Below are 21828 nucleotides of genomic sequence, written 5' to 3' on the forward strand. Positions count from 1 at the left end.
TGTCACAAACTGTTTAAATTAAATGACTGAAAACTCGCTTTAATCTGAAATAAATTTTCGTTTTTCTCTGCAAGATTGGTTTGAGGTAAATTGGAATTGGTGAGGGTGTAGAAGCTGTCATTTTGCTAATTAACTCATAAATGCATTTCTCCCTTCACCTTGTGGTGTTTTTGTCCTCTTGCTGTTTGTCTTTTGCCCTCTTGCTGTTTGTTTTTGCCCTCTTGCTGTTTGTTTTGCCCTCTTGCTGTTTTTTTTTTGCCCTCTTGCTGTTTGTTTTTGCCCTCTTGCTGTTTGTTTTTGCCCTCTGCTTCCATTGACTCTGACTCTGTATTCTATATCTTTCAGCTTGGGGGAGATCTTGGCGGGCCTACTGGTGGGAGTCCAGCGGTGAGTGTTCTACCTAAAGTCAGAAACGTATCGCAATTAAAGTTTGTGGGGGAAGTGATTTGTTTTTACAATTTTCCCTCTTGAAGATGCTGGCTTTTGCTGCAGTATGATTCTGTGAGCTTCTCCATCGGTTGTTCTTCCAAGTTTCCAGTCATAATGTCTGACCCTGGTCAGTGAGTGTTGCCAGGATAGTCACTGTGGACATTATCACAGTGGAGTCTAACCCTGTGTCACTTGATGTTGCATGCATCATTCAACAGGGCTGACTGGATAGTAATCAGGAATGGTGATCTCATCAGGTACTCTTCCTTTGCGCATATCCTAGCAATTGGTTTCAAATTGGTGTTGACTTGCGAATAGCCTGTTCACCCCCTTGGCCTGGATGGGATGGTATGACAAGACTCAAGCAACAGGAAGGGAATAAAATCTTTTAAGTATTCAATCTTATTGGTATTACATCAATGTGCAGCACAGAAACAGGCCATTCAGCTCAACTGGTCTATGTTAGTGTTTATACTCTATACAACCCTCCTCCTGCTGCTCTTTATCTAACCCCATCAGCAGCCTTCTTTTCTTGTGTTTAGTTTTGGCTGTGTATGGAATTAACAAAAGTTAGGAGTGAGGAAGTATATTATAATTTACTGCGGAGGTTCATATCAAATGATAAACAGGAGTAAAGCACTAGCCTCTTATGGATGTCAGCTGCCAATTTGAAATCATAACCTTAGACTCGTGCTCTACAATATCCTCAATCCATTTAAACAATGCTAATACCACTTAAAATATCACTAAACTACATTCACCAAAGCCTTCAGGAGACGTATTTGCTGTCATCACTGCTGAATAAAGTCAGTATTCATATATAATCTTCCTGATGAACCATTCCATGTGAAACAGGTACAAATACTGGCAGAAATGCAATCGTGTGCAAGTGAAATGTCTATTTAAAAATGTAGTCGTCTAACCAACCTGCTCTGTTCCTTTCTGGTTCAGCTGGACCAGTTGGGGTAATTGAGTTTCAGCATGCAACTTGTCTTGCTTTGTACAGAAATGCTCCCATATTAAATGTTCATGTGCCTACATGTATTTTTGTTGCAGGTTGGTCAAAGCTTTATACCTTCTTCAGTGCCCGCTACATTTGGCCCGTCACCAACCCCTGCAGTGTCGAGCAGTGGCCTGAGTGATCTGTTTGAACTCTCAACTGGAATTGGAATGGCAGCTGGAGGCTATGTGGCTCCAAAAGCTGTAAGTGACTCTAACGGCACAAACGAAAAGTGCCACTATATCCAATTTTATGGGCTGATAAAGGTTGATGAAGAACCTTGCATTTTGGGAGATAATTGGTCCCTTAACTTATCTGGAAACCATTCTGAGTGAATTAGTTTTCTCTTAAACTACATGTACCTTCATTCGTGCAATAGCTGCTGTTGCCAGGAAAATTACAGAAGGTCTGTGCTCTTGAATGCAGACTTGCTTGACACTGCATCTTCCATTCATATATTTTCATGGTATTATTGTTACTATAACAGAGTATCCTTTTCTCAGTAGAACTCCTTTTTCTCTCACCAGTCTCTGTTTATGTGGGACTATTTGTTTAATGTTGCACCTGGTACATTTTTTAAAAGCCTGTTTGACCTCTCATTGACCAATGTCTCCCAATACCTAGCAGCCTCTAACTGCCATAATGAAGGTTTCTAATTAATATTAGGGGTCATATTTCAAAAAAATAAAGTAAACAAGTCCGCCTGCTAAAACTAATTGCCCCTTTAATTGACCTGAGCAAGGCAGAGCGTTTATGCCTTTTGGCCTTAAAGGAATGCACAGGTACATCTTAGTAATAGACTGATAACTTTAATGCTCTTGTCCTTATAAAAACTTGGTATCCTCTCACCTACTGTGCATCACAAGATCTGCTAGCTATATATTAAAAATAAATGGTTTGAGTTGCCTGTTGCATTTTTCTTTTGTCACATCATATATTTTTTTCTAAAAAGGAAGAAAGCCAGTAATTTTCTGCTCTTTTTATTCTGCCCTATAATTGAGCTCCAGATCTGCTAAAGAAAAGTAGCTGCTAATTGATCTCAGGAAGTGACAGCAATTAGATTTCCTGGCCTTTCGGCAACACAGCAGGGGACACAGCAGGGGACACAGCTCCATCTTGGCAACATACTAATGCTGTGAACTATGCTGCAGCAGATAGCACCATAGAATGACACAACACATGAAGCGGCCATTTGGACTATTGTACATATGCTGGCTCTTTGAAAGAGTTTCATTTACCTGCTCTTTTGCCTTAGCCATGCAAATTTTCCCCTTTGTGTTCTTACAGCTTCCTTTTTGACAGTTACTATTAAATCATCTTCCATCGCCCTTTCAGGCAATGCATTCCAGATCATAACCCATGCGTAAATTAACAAAAAAAGGAAATACTCCCATGTTACCACTTCTCGGCATCAAACTGTGCCTGCCAAGTATCTGTCCCATTCATCAATCTGTGTTCTCCTGAACTCCATTATTATCCTCTTCACTGTTTGCTATATTTCAGAGTTTCATATCATCTACAACTTGGAAATTATGCCCTGTATATCCATGACCAGATCACTAATTCAAATTAGAGCAGTGGATCTAATGCCGAATCCTGGTGATGTCGCCGCATACTTTTCTGCAGTCTTCAAAATGGTTTATCACTACTCTCTCCTTTGCCACCTTCATCTATGCTGTCACTGTCCCTTTTATCACGTGGATTTTAACTTGCTAACATGTCTATTATGTGGTAAATTATCAAAAGTTATTTGAAAGCCCATATACACAGCAGCTGCATTACTATCATCAACTTTCTGTTACTTCATCAAGGAACTCAATCAAGTTAATCAACTTGATCTGCTTTCACAAACCCATGTCAGATGTCATTATTAACAAGTGACAATTTTGCCTTGGTATTTTGTCTCAAAATTTCTCAAATACCAACATACGCCCCATGGGCATGTAGTTGCCAGGTTTACCCCCTTTTTTGAACAGGATTGTAATGCTTGCAACCCTCCAGTTCTGCTTGCAGAATAACTGTCTTCCTGCCACATGGTTACATGGAATAGATAGCACAGAAATGGGTAGTGTGACCCAATCAGTCCATGCCAATGTTTATGCCCCACTGGAGCCACCTCCTGCCTTTCCTTATCTCACTCTCAGAACAACTCTCTTCCCTTCTTCCCCACATGCTTACATAGCCTCCCCTTAAAAACATCTATGTGCTATTCACCTCAATCACTTCCTGTGGTAACAAGCTCTCTGTTCTCATCACTCTCTGGGGGAAAAAGAGCATTCTTCTGAATTCCGTATTTATTTCATGATGACTGTCTTATATCGATGGCCTCCAGTTTTGCTGTTCCTCTCATGAAGAATTGGTCTGTCTTGCTTTTATCAAAATCTTTCATAATTTTCAAGAGCTCTATTAGGTCACCCATTAGCCTTCTCTTTACGAGAGAAAGGAGACCCAAGCTGTTCATTCTTTCTTAATAGGTATAAACTCACAGTTGAGGTATCATCCTTGTAAAACTTTTATTGCTCCAGTGCCTTTATGTCCCTTTAGTAATATGGTGACCAGAATTTCTTTCTGTACTCTTAAATGTGGCCTAAAGATTCAATACAAGTTTGGCATAACTTCTTTCCTTGTCAGTTGTGTATTCTAGAAATAAAACCTGGTGTTTAGTTTGTTTTTAATGGCCTTAAGATACGTAGTGAATCAAGTTAATTTGTGTATTAGTGCTCCCTTATCCCTTTGCTCCTCTAACCCATTTAGATTCCCATTTTTCCAAGTAATATGTGATATCCTTATTTTTTTTACTAGCATTCAATGCCTCATTTTTTGTGTTGAAATTAATTTGTCAATTATTTGATCAATTATTATGGCCCTTCTGGAAGTTTATTAATGTCTTGTAATTGTTGGAGTTCTCAGTATTGATTAACCTCCACCCCACCCTCCAATTTGGGGTCATCCAGTCCTCAAATTTACAAATTTGGCCTTTGATCCTGAAGTCTAAGTCATTAATATAAATTGTGAACAACAGAGATTCTGGCGGTGGAGCACTACTTTTAACTTCTGCCACTCTGAATAGCCATCTAGCTATCTAAAACAAAAACAGAATTACCTGGAAAAACTCAGCAGGTCTGGCAGCATCGGCGGAGAAGAAAAGAGTTGACGTTTCGAGTTGACGTCAACTCTTTTCTTCTCCGCCGATGCTGCCAGACCTGCTGAGTTTTTCCAGGTAATTCTGTTTTTGTTTTGGATTTCCAGCATCCGCAGTTTTTTTGTTTTTATCATCTAGCTATCTATTCTACTACTGTTTGTTTTTCCTTGTCTGATCCTTCTCTTTCTAACTTCTGTTGGGGCCACTGCTATAGTGCCCCATGCCCTCCTGATACTCCATTGTCCTCTTTCGCTGTTTGCGCTCAGGCTTGTTTTCCCAGCTCTCTCAGGTGTGTAGTTATGTGGAGGAATTTATCTGGGTGATAGATTTGATAACTTTTAAAAAGGAAATTTATATATATTTGAAAGGGAAGTATTTGCAGGGCTATGGGGAAAGGGCACGGTTGTGGGATTAATTGTATAGTTCTTTGGAAAAGTCATCTTAGACACAATGGACTGAATTTTATGATTCTATGCTGGTGGAAGATTTGGATGGTAAAATAATATTTAGGCTTGAATGATTGAATGCCATGAATTTTTCCTCAATGTTACATTAATGGATTGTGCCACCTTTGAGCAAACTTCCAAATGATTTATTCCTTATTTCAAACAATCAGGGGTTCTCAGAATTGCCCTGTTTTTGTACAAAAGAGATTCCAATGTCTCCTAAAAAATTTGAATTCCTGTGTGTTTTGAAACGTGTGATAACAGCCCTCCGGAGATTAAATAATCAGAGAAAGGTGGAACCAAAGTGGATAACATAATTTTTGACGTTATATTCCATCTGCCATGTTCTTGTCCTTTCAATAAGTCTGTCCAAATCCTCTTGAAGCCGCTTTGCAGCTTCCTCACAACACACATTCCACCTAGTTTTGTGTCATCCTTGGAAATATTATATTTGGTCCCCACAAATCATTGATATATATTGTGAACGGCTGGGGCCCAAGTACTGATCCTTGCGGTACTCTACTAGTCAGAACCTGCAAATGCGAGAATGCCCCATTTATTCCTAGTCTGTTTCCTACTTGTTAGCCAATCCTTAATCCATTCTAGTATATTACCTCCCATCCCGTGCACATTAATATGTCTGACTCGAAACATTAACCCTGTTTCTCTGTCCACAGATGCTGAGCTTTTCCAGCTCTATTGGCTGTCATTTCAGATTTCCAGCCATATTTTGCTTTTATTTTAGTGACATTAGTGTTCTCCACTATCCACATCAAGCATGACGTTTGTGTGTCCACCTACCTATAACAAAGATAGCACTATTGTGTTCACCTCTCTACTATATATTACTTTTAATGAGATCACTAGGTTAAATTTCAAAATTTAGAAGACAAGTTTGGTTTAAATTTATATTTAAAATTTTAGATTGCGTTTTGTCCACTTTAGAACTACTTAAGCCTCAACAGACTCTCACCTGGATGGCAAGCTGAGAATTTCTCTCACAGCTTAAGAACTGCATTCCATCCCTTGAGGTGAATATATATACGAATCACATTTCTTTGCTCCCATAGCAACTAGTTTCATGGCTTGCTTGAGTGAGCCTTCCAGTTCGTGCTAAATTGTGGGTTGCTCCATATATATTTCCAAGTCAGAATTGTGTGACTTGTAACTCTTTCGAGTACAAACCCGTTTCCATCTATTTCAGATGAAGTTACATAGTTTCATAGTTTGCCATTGTGAGATTTGAACTCTTGATCTTGGGGTTACAAACCCAGTTCCATAACCACTTGGCTATTCAGGCCAAGCATTGTGTGACTTGTAGGGGAACTTGCAGGTGCTGCGGTTTCCATGTGCCTGTTGCCCTCATTCTTCTAGGTGGTAGAGGTGCCTCTCTTCAGTGATGGGATATTTCACATCTCATCATAATGTGAGTTTGCTTAATAAATTTAGGGTCGCAATCAGAATGAAAAAACTATACATTTTGCTTAGACGAATCTCCTGTACTGCATTAAGTGATTTAAAGAAAACAAACCACCCGTATTGCATCTTATGTGTTCTGAAGCTGGTGCCAACAGTAGTAGGTATATGTTTTGAATACTGATTACTAACAGGTATACTGTTTATTTTTGAAAGCAATGAACCCAGTTACTGTTGGGAAATTGGATCATCACAGCACCGAATCCTTTAACATTGAATTGGTTTTATGACTATTTGATGAGATCCTAGTGATCTCATTAAAAGTAATATATAGTAGAGAGGTGAACACTGTATTGCTATGTTTGGTATAGGAAGGTGGACACACAAACGTCATGCTTGATGTGGATAGGGGAGAACACTAATGTCAATAATATAAAAGCAAAAAACTGCAGATGCTGGAAATCTGAAATGACAGCCGATAGAGTTGGATAAACTCAGCATCTGTGGACAGAGAAACGGGGTTAATGTCTCGAGTCAGACATAAAGCACACGGGATAGGAGGTAATATACTGGCATGGATTAAGGATTGGCTAACAAGCAGAACACAGAGTAGGAATAAATGGGGCATTCTTGCATTGGCAGGTTCTGACTAGTAGAGTACTGCAAGGATCAGTACTTTGGCCCCAGCTGTTCACAATATATATCAATTATTTGTGGGGACCAAATGTAATATTTCCAAGGATGACACAAAACTAGGTGGGAATGTGTCATGAAGAAGATGCAAAGCGGCTTTGAGAGGATTTGGACAGACTTATTGAATGGGCAAGAACATGACAGATGGAATATAATGTCAGAAAATTGTGAGGTTATCCACTTTGGTAGGAGGAGCAGACATGCAGAGTGTTTATTATATGATAAGGGATTAGCAAATGTAGATATACAAAAGGACCTGGGTGTCCTCGTCAGTAAGTCACTGAAGGCTGACATGCAAGTACAAGCAATTAGGAAGGCTAATCGTTTGTTAACCTTTATCACAAGATGATTTGAATGCAGGAGTAGTGAAATCTTGCTTCAGTTGTACAGAATCTTGTTTGAACCACACCTGGAGTACTGAGTGCAGAATTGGTCCCCTTACCTTAGGAAGGTTATCATTGCCATAGAGGGAGTGCAACAAAGGTTCACCAGACTTATTCCCAGGATGGTGGGACTGTCCTATGAAGAGTGATTGGGGAAACTGGGCCTGTATTCTCAAGAGTTTTGAAGGATGAGAGATGATCTCATTGAAACCTACATAATACTTAAAGTAATAGACAGTGTAACTGTAGGTAAGATGCTTCTCCTGATTGGGGAAGTCTAAAACCAGGGAGCACAATTTCAAAATAAGGGGGAAGCCACTTAAGACCGAGATGAAAAATGTTTTTACTCAGAGGGTTGTGAATCTTTGTAATTCTCTAGCCCAAAGGGTTGTGGAAGCTCAGACATTGAGCATTGAGTATGTTTAAACAGAGATTGACAGATTTCTAAATATCAATGACATAAAGAGATAGGGGGATAGTGCGGGGAAAAAGACATTGAAGTGGATGATTAGCCGTGATCGTATTGAATGGCGGAGCAGGCTTGAAGGGCAGAATGGCCTACTTCTCCTCCTTTGTTCCTACAACCTCATGGAGAGAGAAACTTATTCCTATCATTTATTTCAATCTGTAAAATTTTAAAATGAAAAATTCAGTCCATTTAACTTCCAGGTTCCCTGCCTGTAGGGAAACTTCAATGTGGTTGGCTACTTACCCTGCTTGATGACATCACAGCTGCTGGACACTGGTGTCAAATTCAAACCGACATTTGGAAAGGAGCAAGCCAGACCGCAGAGATCACTAGATCTTTATGGGCAGCTTTCAAGGTCAGCGATATCGCTTCACCGTTGACTGAGAGATCTGGGCCAATAACTCTCCTACGCGAGGAGCATTGACACCAATGTTAACATTTGAGTTGAATAGGACTCTTCAGAACTAAAGAAAAATTATATTTGACTCAAAATGTCAACTCTGTTTCTCTTTCGACAGATGCTGCCAGACTTGCTGAGTATTTCCAAAAGTTTGATTTTTTTAACATTGTCATATTTGATGAACCAGTTGTTTGACCTTGTGTGGGACCAATGAAGGTGCTAACATTCCTTCCTTTTCCAGGTATGGTTACCTGCAGTGAAGGCCAAAGGCTTGGAGATTGCTGGCACTTTTTCTCGAAGGCAGGGTCACATTTACATGGACATGAGCTTCACAAACAAGGCCTTGCAGCACATGATTGACTTTGCCATTCAATTCAATAAGAATAGGTAAGAACCAAGCACCATTAAGTAAATGAAAAATAAGGTTGATTTAATTGTTGAAAAAGAAAATCTTTTTAATTGGTTTTTATTTTGTTAGCTTCTCTTGACTGTCTTGGATATGTTTCTGCAAGCATTGGCCATCCCCCTTCATAATGCTTGTAGCACCATTCTTCATCTATGAGCTGAGAGGTTGGCTATTCAGCCATCTTCCAATTGGGTGTTATTAACCTGATCCTGACCAACTGTTCTCCCACACACTTTCCAATGAAGACACTGTATAGCAATCAAGAGTGTTGCAGACCCCCACCCACCTAGTCTGGGAAGCTGAGCCCCCAGATTCTTTCCTGACAGAATTGCCATTTCTCAACTTATATCCTGACTAAAATCAACTAACAAGGAACAAACCAGAAATCAAACCTAATACCTTCCTGCCTGTAAGAACATTTTTTTCACATTAGCTGCCAAGGTTCCAATCATTTTAGTTATAAATGCTGCATTAGTCACAAATGAATATGGGCAGTCCTCCAGTTTTCATTGGACTGTCTTTTTAACTGGCACATATTTCAGAAGATCAGAGGTGATTCGTACCTTTATCTTCTGATGAAGAGCTTAAATTGAATAGAAAGATGTCACAAGAATCTGCTTTGCTTCTTACGAACTAAAGACTTGTTGCTTCATATAGTGTGATATTATAATGCATTTCACTTCATGGTGCTCGACTGGATAGACTAGTATAATGACCCTTGTGCTGCTTTGAGGTAGCTGACTTCAGCCAGAGTAAGAGCTTTTCACTGGTGTCAATGCTTCTAGTGTAGGAGAGTTAATGGCCCAGATCCCACAGTCAATGGTGAAGCGATATCGCTGACCTTGAAAGCTGCCCTTAAAGATCTAGCAATCTCTGTGGTCTGGCTTGCTCCTTTCCAAATGTCGATTTGAATCTGGCACCAAGTCAAAGGAATCTTTAGGTGTCCAGCAGCAGTGATGTCATCAAGCAGGGTAAGTAGCCAATCACATTGAAGTTTCCTTAAGGCAGCAATCCTGGAAGTTAAATGGACTGAATTTTTCACTTTCAATTAAAATTTTACAGAATGAAATAAATGATAGGAACATAGACATGGCATTAAGGTAGAAGCTGAAATATAAACTTCAAAAATTATTTTTAGATTTTTTTTATAATGGAAAAGCTTAATATTTTATATTTGTGGAGATTAATTTTCAGGGACAGTGAGATTGTTCAGTAACAATGAACCTAGCACGCTATTTAGAACCCAGTTACACCTCAGTGGGTGTAACTTTCTCAAGGGTTTTTACAGTGAGACTAATGACATAAAATTGCAAGTTTACATCAGTTCAGTGATTTCTATTTGGTAACTGTCTAGTGGAATTTATGGGCAAGCATAGAATCACGAACAACAACTTCTGGATTTGCATGTTTAACTGTGCATATGCCGGCTCCAGAAATTGCTGTTAGCTTCAGAGGAGTAACAACAATGAACAAGGACACTTTTGCTGTTGCTGATATTGCAAAGCCCAGATATTGCAAATGGAATTCCATTCTGGTTACTTACCAGGAAGTCTTACTGGAAGTCGTGTGTGTGGATGTTTGTTGAGACCTTGGACATGGGAGTGATTTCCTATATTCCCAGTGGTTAGTTTGTCTACTAATATGCCCTGCCTAAGCTAACACATGATGAACAGCTACTTCAGCCAGCTATTAGAAAGTTGTTACCTGTGGTTTACAAGATGGTGCAATCACTTCATTTCAGGAATGAAAGGAGAGGACAATTCAATTGGGCCACTTTTGATATTTAAAAACCTGATAAGGTGACTGACACAGTTACCATGATCTTTCAGGAGGGAGGTACAGATGGCACAGTGAATACAATAAATACAAATACAATGAGTTGAGAGGTAAGTGGTGAAGTGGAAAATAAGGCAGTCATAGAGAGAATATGAGAATAGAATGGCAGTTAACATAAAAGGGAGTCCAAAATTCTTCTTCTGGCGTGTATAGGTACACATGTAGTAAGAGATGGTGGGTCCTATTAGAGACAAAAAGGGTGATATATGCTTAGTGATATATGGCAAGGCTCGAATACTTAATGAATACTTTGGGCCAATATTTATTAAAGAAGTGGATGCTGCTAAAATATTAGTAGACGTGGAGATAGAGGTAATGGATGGGGTGAAAATTGAGAGGTAGCGTGTACTGGAAAGGCTGGCTATGTCGAGAGTGAATAAGTTGCCTGATCCAGATGGCTTACATCCCAGGTTGCTAAAAGAAGTGGAAGTGGGAATAGCAGAGGGGCTTGAAATAACCTTCCAATCTTCCCTAAATACTGGAGAGATGTCAGAAGATTGAAGAGCAGCAAATGTGACACCTAAAGGGTATAAAGGACATTCCAAGTAACAATAGGCTGGTCAGTTTAACATCAATAGTGGATAAGGGTTAAAAACAATAGGGAAAAAACATCAACAGGCCCTTGAATGAGTTTGAGTTAATTACGGAGAGCCAGCATGGATTTGTAAAAGGCAGATCGTGTTTGACTAATCTAATTGAACTTTTTGATGAAGTGACAAGAGAAGGGAATGCAATGAATGTTGTCTACATGGATTTTAAGAAATACCACCAAAGGCTGGTTACCCGAATTGAGGTTGATATAATTGGAGGGTCAGTATCAGCTTAAAAAAGAAACTTGCCTTAAGGACTGAAAAGAGCATAGCTTAGTGAATGGTTGTTTTTCAACTGGAGAATGATAGAATATGATGTTTCCCAAGGGTCAGTGCCACTTTTTTGATATATTATAAATAACTTGGATATTAGAATACAGAGTAAAATTTCAAAATTTGCCACTGATTCCAACTTGGAGGTGTGGCAAACACTAAAGATGAAACTAATTGACTGCAGTAGGACATAGGCTAGCAAAAGAGACAAGACAAGCTTTTAAATTCATTCTTGGGATATGAGCATCACTGACAAGGCCAGCATTTATTGCCCATCCCTATTTGCCCTTGAGAAAGTAGTGGTGAGCAGTTTGCCAGGCCATTTCAGAGGGCAGTTAAGAGCCCATCACATTGCTGTATATCTGGAGTCACAAGTAGGGTGACATGCGGTCATGTACCCCAGATAGGGTAAAGATAGCAATTTTCCCCTCCAAAGGACATTAGTGGACCAGATGGGTTTTTACAATAATCTGGTAGTTTCATGATCATTATTATTTGGACTAGTTTTTTTTATTCCAGATTAATTAATTGAATTTAAATTCCTCCAGCTGGCTTGGTGAGATTTGAACTAATGTCTCTGGAGCATTAGTCCATGCCTCTGGATTACTACTCCAGTAACATCACCCCAATACTATTATAACCCTACCAGTGGTAGATATGATTTAGTACAGAGAAGTGTGAGGTGTTACTTTTTGGCAGAAGGGACAGAGAGGCAATAGAGACTAAATAGCACAGTTCTAAGAAGTGTGTAGGGACTGAAGGATCTGGGAGTGCATGTGTGTTGACCTTTGAAGGTGGTGGGACATATTGAGAGAGTGTTTAGCAAACCATAGGTGACCTTGGGCTTCACAAATCGAGCTACTGAGTACAAAGACCTGGAAGTTACACTGAACCTTTATAAAGCTATGGTTAGGCCCCAACTTGGGGCATTGCATCCAGTTCTGGTCACCACACTTTAGGAAGGATGTGAGAGCCCTTGATAGAGTGTAGAGGTGATTTACCAGAATGGATCCAGAGATGAAGAATTTTAGCTACAAGGTTAGGTTGGAGAAGCTTGAGTTGTGCTCCTTGGAATAAAGGAAATTGAGGGGAGATTTGACAGCAGTGTTCAAGATTATGACAAGTTTAGAATGGCATCCTTTTGTGCCGTTAAGATTTCGTGATTCTGTGAATAGCTGTTTCCATTCATTTATGGTACAAGATTTAGGGACACAGATTTATGGTTTTGGGCAAGTAATGCAGGGGAAATGTGAGGAATTTTTTATACAGTGGGTGGTAATGACCTGGCACACTCCACCTACAAGGGCAATAGAAGCAGAGATGATCAATGATTTAAAAAGAAATTGGTGGAGCATTTGAGGGGAATAAACTTTCAAAGCTATGGAGATAGAGTAGAGGAATGGGACTGACTGGATTGCTATGCAGAGAGATGGCATGGATTTGATGGTCTGAAAATCGCCTCCTGTGCCATAATGACTGAATCGTTTCACTGCTTGGGTTCATATTAACTATAGACTGATGAGAGGTGATGAGCAGCTTCTCTGCAACAGATAGTAAGTATGCTTCCAGCACATGGAATGGTAGCATTTCGTTTACATATTTCCTGAGAGAAGCTGATAATCAGGAATAAAAACAGGACTGGTCAGTCAAGGGTGTTCATCTGAGTTTGAGCATAAACACGAGCTTACATTTGAGGTGTTATACTTGCCTTGACAATGTTTGACATTGGCACTAGGTGCAAAATATGGAAAATGTTCCATTCTGCAGCACTGACGCTCATTAAACATACACTGTTTAAATATGGTTAATACATTTCTAGCGTAACTGTCTTGCCAGCAGAGATCAGAGCTCCTTAGTTAGGACCTCCCAAATGTTTATGATTTTGGCACGTTTGCTTAAAGTGTGTGTGAAGAATGTCCAAATGAAAGATTGTTTACCTCCTGTGGTCATCAGTCTTGAAATGATAGCCATCCTTCACACAGCTAGATCCTTCCCACCATCCCCTCAGGCCTGGCTGGGTTTATTTTAGCTTAGTTAAAAATTTTATGATGAAACCATTAGAGCTTAGCATTAGGTCAAAGATAAACTAACACCATTCACACACCCTGCTGTTCGATGGAGAGCTGAAACAGGAATTCAAATATGTGATTGCACAGGATAATATCATGATGCAAATTTTATGGACATGTTTTGCATGTCATTTCCCAAAATGCAATCAAGCAAGGAAATGTATCTAATGGTATGTGGCAACGTAGAAATCATTTAATGGCTCAAATCCCTACAGGGCACATAATAGATCTACATTCATTTTAAGATGCAAAAAAGAGGTGCAAATTAGACAAGATCTATTTCAGTCAGACAAATTAAATGGAAGTTGTTTTGAAATCCCCCGCTCTATCATTTGATTAACAATCTTAGTTCAGTTTATCTGGCTTTATGCACTGACTGTGATGACTGAAGGAAAAAACAAAATTTTTCCCAGAATATCAGTTTAACTAGCTAATGTTTGAGAGTGTCTTGTCCATAGTGTTCTGCATGAACTCTGAATTCATGGACTCTGAATTTACCAACATAGGTTGCGTCATTTCCTTCCTTTGCAGTGGTTCGTCTGTGACTATTTCTTTTCACAGCCTATTTATAAAATAAAATGCTGTTTGACACTTAAGTTAATTTTATTCCAAGAGCTCTTGCATGTATAAGCCATTGTGTTTTAAATTGAAATAACATTTACTGCATGTCATGTATGTTTAAAGATTTCAGTTATGTAAACTATGTTTCAAAAGATGTTCAAGAAACTATCTGTTGTGCAGAAAGTAGTAATTAATTACTCAATGTTCATTGACTGAATTCACCTGAATTTCTTCCCAACATCAACATTACTGGAAATAGAAACAAAAGTGCTGGAAAAAGAAACAAAAATGCTGGAAACACTCGGCAGTTCTGGCAGCATCTGCGGAAAGAGAAAGAGTTAATGTTTTGGTCTTAATGAACAGTCACTGACCTGAAATGTTAACTCTGTTTCTGTTGCCACAGATTCTGCAAGACCTGATTATTTCTAACATTTTCTGTTCCTATTTCAGATTTCCAGCATCTGCAATATTTTGCTTTTGTATCAAAATTGATGATGTTTTTGCAACAACAAAATAATTTTTTAAAGGTGACTGTTTCCTAATAAGACTTTTGTTTTCATAGCTTCTTTTGGAGAATAGTATGAGTAGAGAAAGGATTCACAGACTGTGATGTAAACACTCCTTCCATGACTGTAACCAGCTCTATATTGGCCAGCTTGGTACCTAGTCTGCACGGGGTAGTGTTGTATGGACTCTCCCAATCTATATAAAGAAGTGGTGGAGGGGTACCCACACTACGTCCATTCCATTGGACACGAATATCCCGCTGATGTCGGAATTCAGAGCTTAGAGCTCTGCTCTTTCCTCACGGCATCTGTCCAAAATGGTTTGAGCTCTTCTGACTCGAGCAGGAATGCTACCATCGAGCTAAAAACTATCTTATTCTTAATTTGATGCCAGCTAAGCACTCAGCAATAAAGCATGACCGCACTGAACATTTACAAGGATGTCACTCTTCAGCATGTCAATACAGACATATGTCTAAAGCTGTCATTGATGTCAGCAGATTCTCTAGTCTGTCTGAAATATTTGATCTTGGGTGCAGTTAAACTCTCAGCATAGCATTTTGCAAAGCAATTTCTGCTATCCATCAAAGTCCAATCTGGGGGTAATCTGACTTGAGTGCTGTAGACTGAGTGCTTGATGGAGTTAATCTTATGTCAGTTCAGATTGATGCCACAAGGCAAGTAAAATCCATTTTGGTGGGAAACTTGGTTTATAACGTGCTTAGGGCTCATTGCACCCAGTGGTCACTTTTTAAACCTACCAGACTTTAATTCAAGATTTTAAAAAAGGAGAGGACTTACATTTATAATGCACCTTTCATGCTCCCAGGGTGCCCCAAAATATTTTACAGCTAGTAAAGAGCTTTTGAATTGTTGTCAATTTTGTAATAAAGGAAAAGTATCATCCAAATTGCACACAGCAAGATCCCACAAAGCAGCAATGTGATAAAGACCAAATCTGTTTTTGGTTGAGTAACTATTGGCCAGGATACCAGGGAGAACTCCCTTGGCCTTCTACAAAATAATGCTGAGAGATATTTTAAATCCAAGTGGGCAGATGGATGTTCAGTTTAAAGTTTTAACCAAAAGGAGTTCCATCAGTACTTCATTGGAGCATCAGCCTAGATTATCTGCTCATGTCCCTCAAATGACTCAGATGAGAAAGCTGATACTGAAGCAAGCTGACAAATATCAAGAGTGTAAATTCTTCCCCCAGTGCCCCCTCCACTCCAAACTCTTAAACATGCACATTTCTAACTTTTGGAAAACAGTCCTGTCTATATGTGTATCCAGCCAAGTGTTGTGAAGGAATAGCTTGAGGATTTTGAATTATTTTACACTCTTGGAAAGTGCACAGGTGGCCTCTGAATTGGCCTCTAGTACCTCGTTTTCAACCATGTGGAGACCAGTTCCTCTTCCTGATTACAGTGAAACTGGATTTTTCTCTCTTTCTCCACCCCCAGTGTGTTAGACCAATTCAAGAACTTCTACTTCTGTCCATCTGAAAGCAGTTCATCATATCCAGGAGCGGCCCTGGGCCCTTTCTATTCTTGATGTTTTAGTTGCACATTGGCACTGTGATAATTGAACTGTAAACATGAAAAATCAAAGCTCCTTAGTCGTCACAACTGAAATTGTGTTTTTTGATGCTAGGTTTTACATCAGAGCATTAAACTGTGCTGTTATATAGTAACAAATGACCTGTCAAAATGGTTAATACCTCTGCAATGTGTTATTGCAGGCAGAGCTGTTTTCCCTAAGGGAGACTATAAATGTCAGCTGGAGCTTTAGTTTTAGATATTTAAGTTAGCTAGTGCCAGAATAGTTATTTCCCCTCCAAAATTTGATGTGGATTATTCCTTATGTGTGGCAGCAGTAATAACTTAAAGATTCAAAGAAATTGCTGCTAAATTAATAATTATGACAAGACGAAATATGTTACCTCTAGTATGACTAGATCAACCTTGTTTTACTTTGTGCTTAATATGACTCTCTTGATAGGATTTTTTAGCAAAGTAAATATTACTGAACAAATATCTGAAAGAAGCTTTGAAGCCAGCCTGTTTCAATGGAAATCCTTGCTCATGAATATATTTGCAGTTGTTTTATTTTGTAAAAATTATCATATAAAGGGCACTGCCCATGTACAATATTGGAAACCTGTACCTCTGTGGTCCAGGAGGTTCATATAATGAATAGATGAGTTCCACAGACCATGAACACCCCAGTTACACAAACCTTGTTTGTGCTGAAATAAGATAGCTGTAATTAGCTTTGATGAAGCTAGTGTGAGAATTGGTAGGAGAACTATAATTGGTCTTGATGACAAAGCAAAAACAGAATTACCTGGAAAAACTCAGCAGGTCTGGCAGCATCGGCAGAGAAGAACAAAGTTGACGTTTCAAGTCCTCATAACCCTTCAACAGAACTGAGTAAAAATAGGAGAGGGGTGAAATATAAGCTGGTTTAAGGTGAGGAGGGGGAGAAGTGGGGTGGGGGGTGGCAGTGGTTGTAGGGACAAGCAAGCAGTGATAGGAGCAGATAATCAAAAGATGTCACAGATAAGGAGTAGATGATAGGAGACTCGAAATGTCAACTTTGTTCTTCTCTGCCGATGCTGCCAGACCTGCTGAGTTTTTCCAGGTAATTCTGTTTCTGTTTTGGTTTTGATGAGCCTGGTTTAGGCATTGATAGATCTATAATTAGCTTCGGTAGGACTGGTTTAGGGAAAGGCAAAATTGGCTAGGGTTGCCCCACTTGATTACCTTCCAGCATAGCAGTCAAATAACTTGCCATTGCTCAAAGTGCAGGACTACACATGAACAGTAGCCACTAATTTATATACCAGAGAGTACCTGTGAAACTACCCAGCAGAGAAGACCATGGATCTAGGAAGAATACAAGAAATAGGAGCAGGAGTAGACCACATGTCCCATCGAGCCTGCTGTGCCTTTCAGTACAGTAATGGCTGATTTTTGGGCTTCGACTTTATTTTCCTAACTGCTCCCCAAATCCCTTAATTCTCTTAGAGACCAAAAGTCTGTCTGCCCCAGCCTTAAATGTATGTATTTGATGATGGAACATCCACAATCCTCTGGGGTAGAGAATTCCAAAAATTTACAATCCTTCAAACGAAGTAATTTCTCCTCATCTCAGTCCTAAATGACCGGCCCCTTATCCTTTGACTGTGCCCCTGTGTTTTTGACTCCCTGACCAGCGGAAACCATTTCTCAGCATCTGCCCTATCAAGCCCCTTCTGAATCTTGTATGTTTCAATGATATTGCACCTCATTCTTCTAAACTCTGGAGAATATAAGCCCAATTTACTCAGCCTCTCATCATAGGACAGTCCCCTCATCCTGGGAACCAATTAGTGAATCTTTGCTGTACCACCTCCAATGCAAGTGTACCCTTTCTTAAATGTGGATACCAAAAATGCACAGAGTACTCCAGACGTGGTTTCACTAAAACCCAGTACAACTGTAGCAATTATACTCCAATTCCCTTGCAATAAAGGCCGACATGCCGTTTGCTTTCCTAATTGCTTGCTGCACCTGCATACTAACTTTCTGCGTTCCCTGTACAAGCACACCCAAGTCTCTTTGAATATCGACACTTAGAAGTTTCTCACCTTTAATGATTTTTTATTCCAACAACCAAAGTGAATAACTTCACACATCCCTATATTATACTCCATCTGCCACCTTGTTGCCCACTCACTTAACCAGTCCACATCTCTTTGCAGCCCCAATGTGTCCTCTGCACAGCTTACCTTTCCACCTAGCGCAGTATCATCAAACTTAGGAAGCTTAAACGTCCAAGTCTCCCATTAGTTTCCTTATTGAAATTGCTGCACAATTTCCCCTGTAACTGCTTTCCTAACAGGAACTTACCCAGTTCTTTTTTAAAACCTGCCATGGTTTTCTGTCCCACAGACTTGCTGGTGATCAATTCTGCAATTCCATTGCACCCTCAGAAACTCAACTATTTCTTATTCCCTTTAACACATTTAGCTTGAAAATTGAGTCCTCTAGGCCTACAACTCTGGTGAATCCAATTCTCATACTGAAAAAATTGACCAGCCCCGTCTACCCCAGTCTTCCACCTCCAATGAAGTAAGTCCCAGCGTGGACTATCTTTCCTCATAATTACATCCTCTAAGTTGAGGAAACAAGCTGGTAGCGCTCCTTTGGATTCATGTCAATAACCTGCACGATTTGGCATGTTAGAGACTGAATTTCAACACCATCTTGCAAATGAAGGCTCACCAATAATAAAAACAGAAAATGCAATAAATACTCAGCAGGTCCCATCGACCTGAAACGTTAACTCTGTTTTTCTCTCCACAGTTGCTGCCATACCTACTGAGCATTTCCAGCATTTTCTGTTTTTATTTCAGATTTCCAGCATCTGCGATTTTCTGCTTTTCAAAGCCTCACCAATGCCAGCTACAACTTCAATATCAGCATCTTCAATTTATATGTCATGCCCTTAGCTGTTCATCCCAATATTTTATTTGCTATCATGACTATGTTAAATAGCGAAGTGTTATCTCGAGCTTGTTACCACATGTGCATTCCACCTTCTCCCTTCTTTTACCTTGTCTCATCCCTTGACATTTATTTGTATTAAATTTCATCTCCTACCTCTCCAGCCTGACATAACCTGTCTTTTGGAGTATTGCACATTGGTTAGCATCATTTGGTCACTGTACCCAACCTGATGTCATTTACAACCTTAGACAATTGTGACAATATCCAAACTCTAAATCAATTTTAAAAAAGTTAAATTTCACTGGCAATTTTTTTTATTCATTCATGGGATTTGGGCTTCACTGGTTGGGCCAGCATTTATTGCCCATCCCTAATTGCCCTTGAGAAGGTGGTGGTGAGCTGCCTCCTTGAACCATGTGGTGTAGGTACACTCAATGCTGTTAGGAAGGGAGTTCCAGGATTTTGACTCAGCGACAGTGAAGGAACAGCGATATATTTCCAAGTCAGGATGGTGAGTCACTTGGAGGGGAACTTCCAGGTTGTGATGTTCCCAACTATCTGCTACCCTCGTCCTTCTGGATGTAATGGTCGTAGGTTTAGAAGATGCTGTCAAAGGAGCCTTGGTGAATTCCTGCAGTGCATCTTGTAGATGGTGTTCACTGCTGCTACTGTGTGTTGGTGGTGGAGGGAATAAATGTTTGTGGAGGTGGTGCCATTCAAGTGGGCTGCTTTGCCTTGGACAGTGTCAAACTTCTTGAGTGTTATGGGAGCTGCACTCATCCAAGCAAGTGGGGAGTATTCCATCACACTCCTGACCTGTGCCTTGTAGATGGTGGACAGGCTTTGGGGAGTCAGAGGTTGAGTTGCCCGTCGCATGATTTCTAGCCTCTGACCTTCTCTGTAGCCACAGTATTTATATGGCTAGCCCAGTTCAGTTTTTGGTCAATGTTAACCCCCAGGATGTTGATAGCGGGGGATTCTGTGCCATTGAACATCAAAGGGTGATGGTTGGATTCTCTCTTGTTGGAGATGGTCATTGCCTGACACCTATGTGGCGCAAATGTTATTTGCCACTTGTGAATCAAAGCCTGGATATTGTCCAGCTTTGTTGCATTTGGACATGGATTGCTTCAGTACCTGAGTCGCCACGAATAGTGCTGAACATTGTGCAATCATCAGTGAACATCCTCACTTCTGACCTTATGATGGAAGGAAGGTCATTGATGAAGCAGCTGAAGATGGTTGGGCCAAGGACACTATCCTGAGGAGTTCCTGCAGTGATGTCCTGGAGCTGAGATGACTGACCTCCAACAACCACAACCATCTTCCTTTATGCTAGGTATGACTCCAACCAGTGGAGAGTTTTCCCCCTGATTCCCATTAACTCTGGTTCTGCTAGGGCTCCTTGATACCACGCTCGGTTAAATGTGGCCTTGATTGCAAGGACAGTTACTCTCACCTAACCTCGGGAGTTCAGCTCTTTTGTTCATGTTTGAACCAAGGCTGTAATGAGGTCAGGAGCTGAGTGACCCTGGCGGAACCCAAACTGGGCATCAGTGAGCAGGTTATTGCTAAGCAAGTGGTACTTGATAGCACTGTTGATGACCCCCTGCATTACTTTATTGATGATCGAGAGTAGACTTATGGGGCGGTAATTGACCAGGTTGGATTTGTCCTGCTTTTTGTGTACAGGACATACCTGGGCAATTTTCCACATAGCCAGGTAGATGTCACTGTGTAGCTGTACTGGAACATCTTGGCAAGGGGCGCAGCAGGTTCTGGAGCACAGGCCTTCAGTAGTATTGCCTGAATATTGTCAGGGCCCATTGCCTTTGCAGTATCCCGTGCCTTCATCCATTTCTTGATATCACGTGGAGTGAATCAAATTGTTTGAAGACTGGCATCTATGATGCTGGGGACCTCTGGAGGAGGCCGAGATGTATCATCCACTTGGCACCTCGGCACTTCTGGCTGAAGATTGTAGCTAATGCTTCAGCCTTATCCTTTGCACTGATGTGTTGGGCTTCTCCATCATTGAGGAAGGGGATATTTGTGGAGCTGCCTCCTCCAGTGAATTGTTTAATTATCCACCCTCATTCACGACTGAATGTGGCGGGACTGCAGAGTTTAGATATGATTTGTTGGTTGTGAGTTCGCTTAGCTCTGTCTACTACTTACTGTTTATTCTGTTTGGCACGCAACAGTCCTGTTATAGCTTCTCTAGGCTGACACCTCATTTTTAGCTTTGCCTGGTGCTCCATTCTTGATATTTTTTTCCCCTGCAATAACTTACCTTTATAAAGCAACAATATCTTGTTGAAGCCTTGCCTCCCCTTCCTTTAAATAGTTTTTCCCATTTTACCCCATTGTGCAAAATTTGATCTCTTTAAAAGGCTGCTCTCAAAATCCAATTTAAGACATATTTAGCAGTAAAACTATTATCAGTTAGAGTTTTCCTAGTTCCTCAAACATAGCTTCAATTTAGCCTAACTCCCTTTCACTGCCAGTATTGGTTAATTAATGGTGTCAAAAGAGACTTGCAGCTGTGTAACAGATCTGCCAATCTGGTGGTGGTTATATATTCAATCAGTTGACAATTTCTTAGCAGATGTCCACCTGGTATACTCTTGCCAATTTGGAAAGCAGTATCTGGTTCCTGAGCAGTTCAGTGGTGAGTATGAATGAATCCTTGACATAAATCAGGGAGGGCAAGTCA

The 21828-nt window shown here is 40.2% G+C and overlaps 1 protein-coding gene across 3 annotated transcripts in view; it reads left to right on the forward strand.

Annotated features, from left to right (window-relative positions):
- ap2b1 (adaptor related protein complex 2 subunit beta 1) overlaps nt 1-21828 on the forward strand; it is a 325740-nt gene that overhangs the window by 166043 nt on the left and 137869 nt on the right. For 2 of the 3 annotated variants that reach the window (XM_041196885.1, XM_041196884.1), the window contains 3 exons: nt 346-387; nt 1486-1632; nt 8620-8765. In XM_041196885.1, the coding sequence (XP_041052819.1) occupies nt 346-387; nt 1486-1632; nt 8620-8765 (335 nt within the window). The remainder of the gene's footprint in view (nt 1-345; nt 388-1485; nt 1633-8619; nt 8766-21828) is intronic. The other variant, XM_041196886.1, reaches the window with a different exon arrangement.

Source organism: Carcharodon carcharias, chromosome 10 (assembly GCF_017639515.1).
Source record: "Carcharodon carcharias isolate sCarCar2 chromosome 10, sCarCar2.pri, whole genome shotgun sequence".
NCBI lineage: Eukaryota > Metazoa > Chordata > Chondrichthyes > Lamniformes > Lamnidae > Carcharodon > Carcharodon carcharias.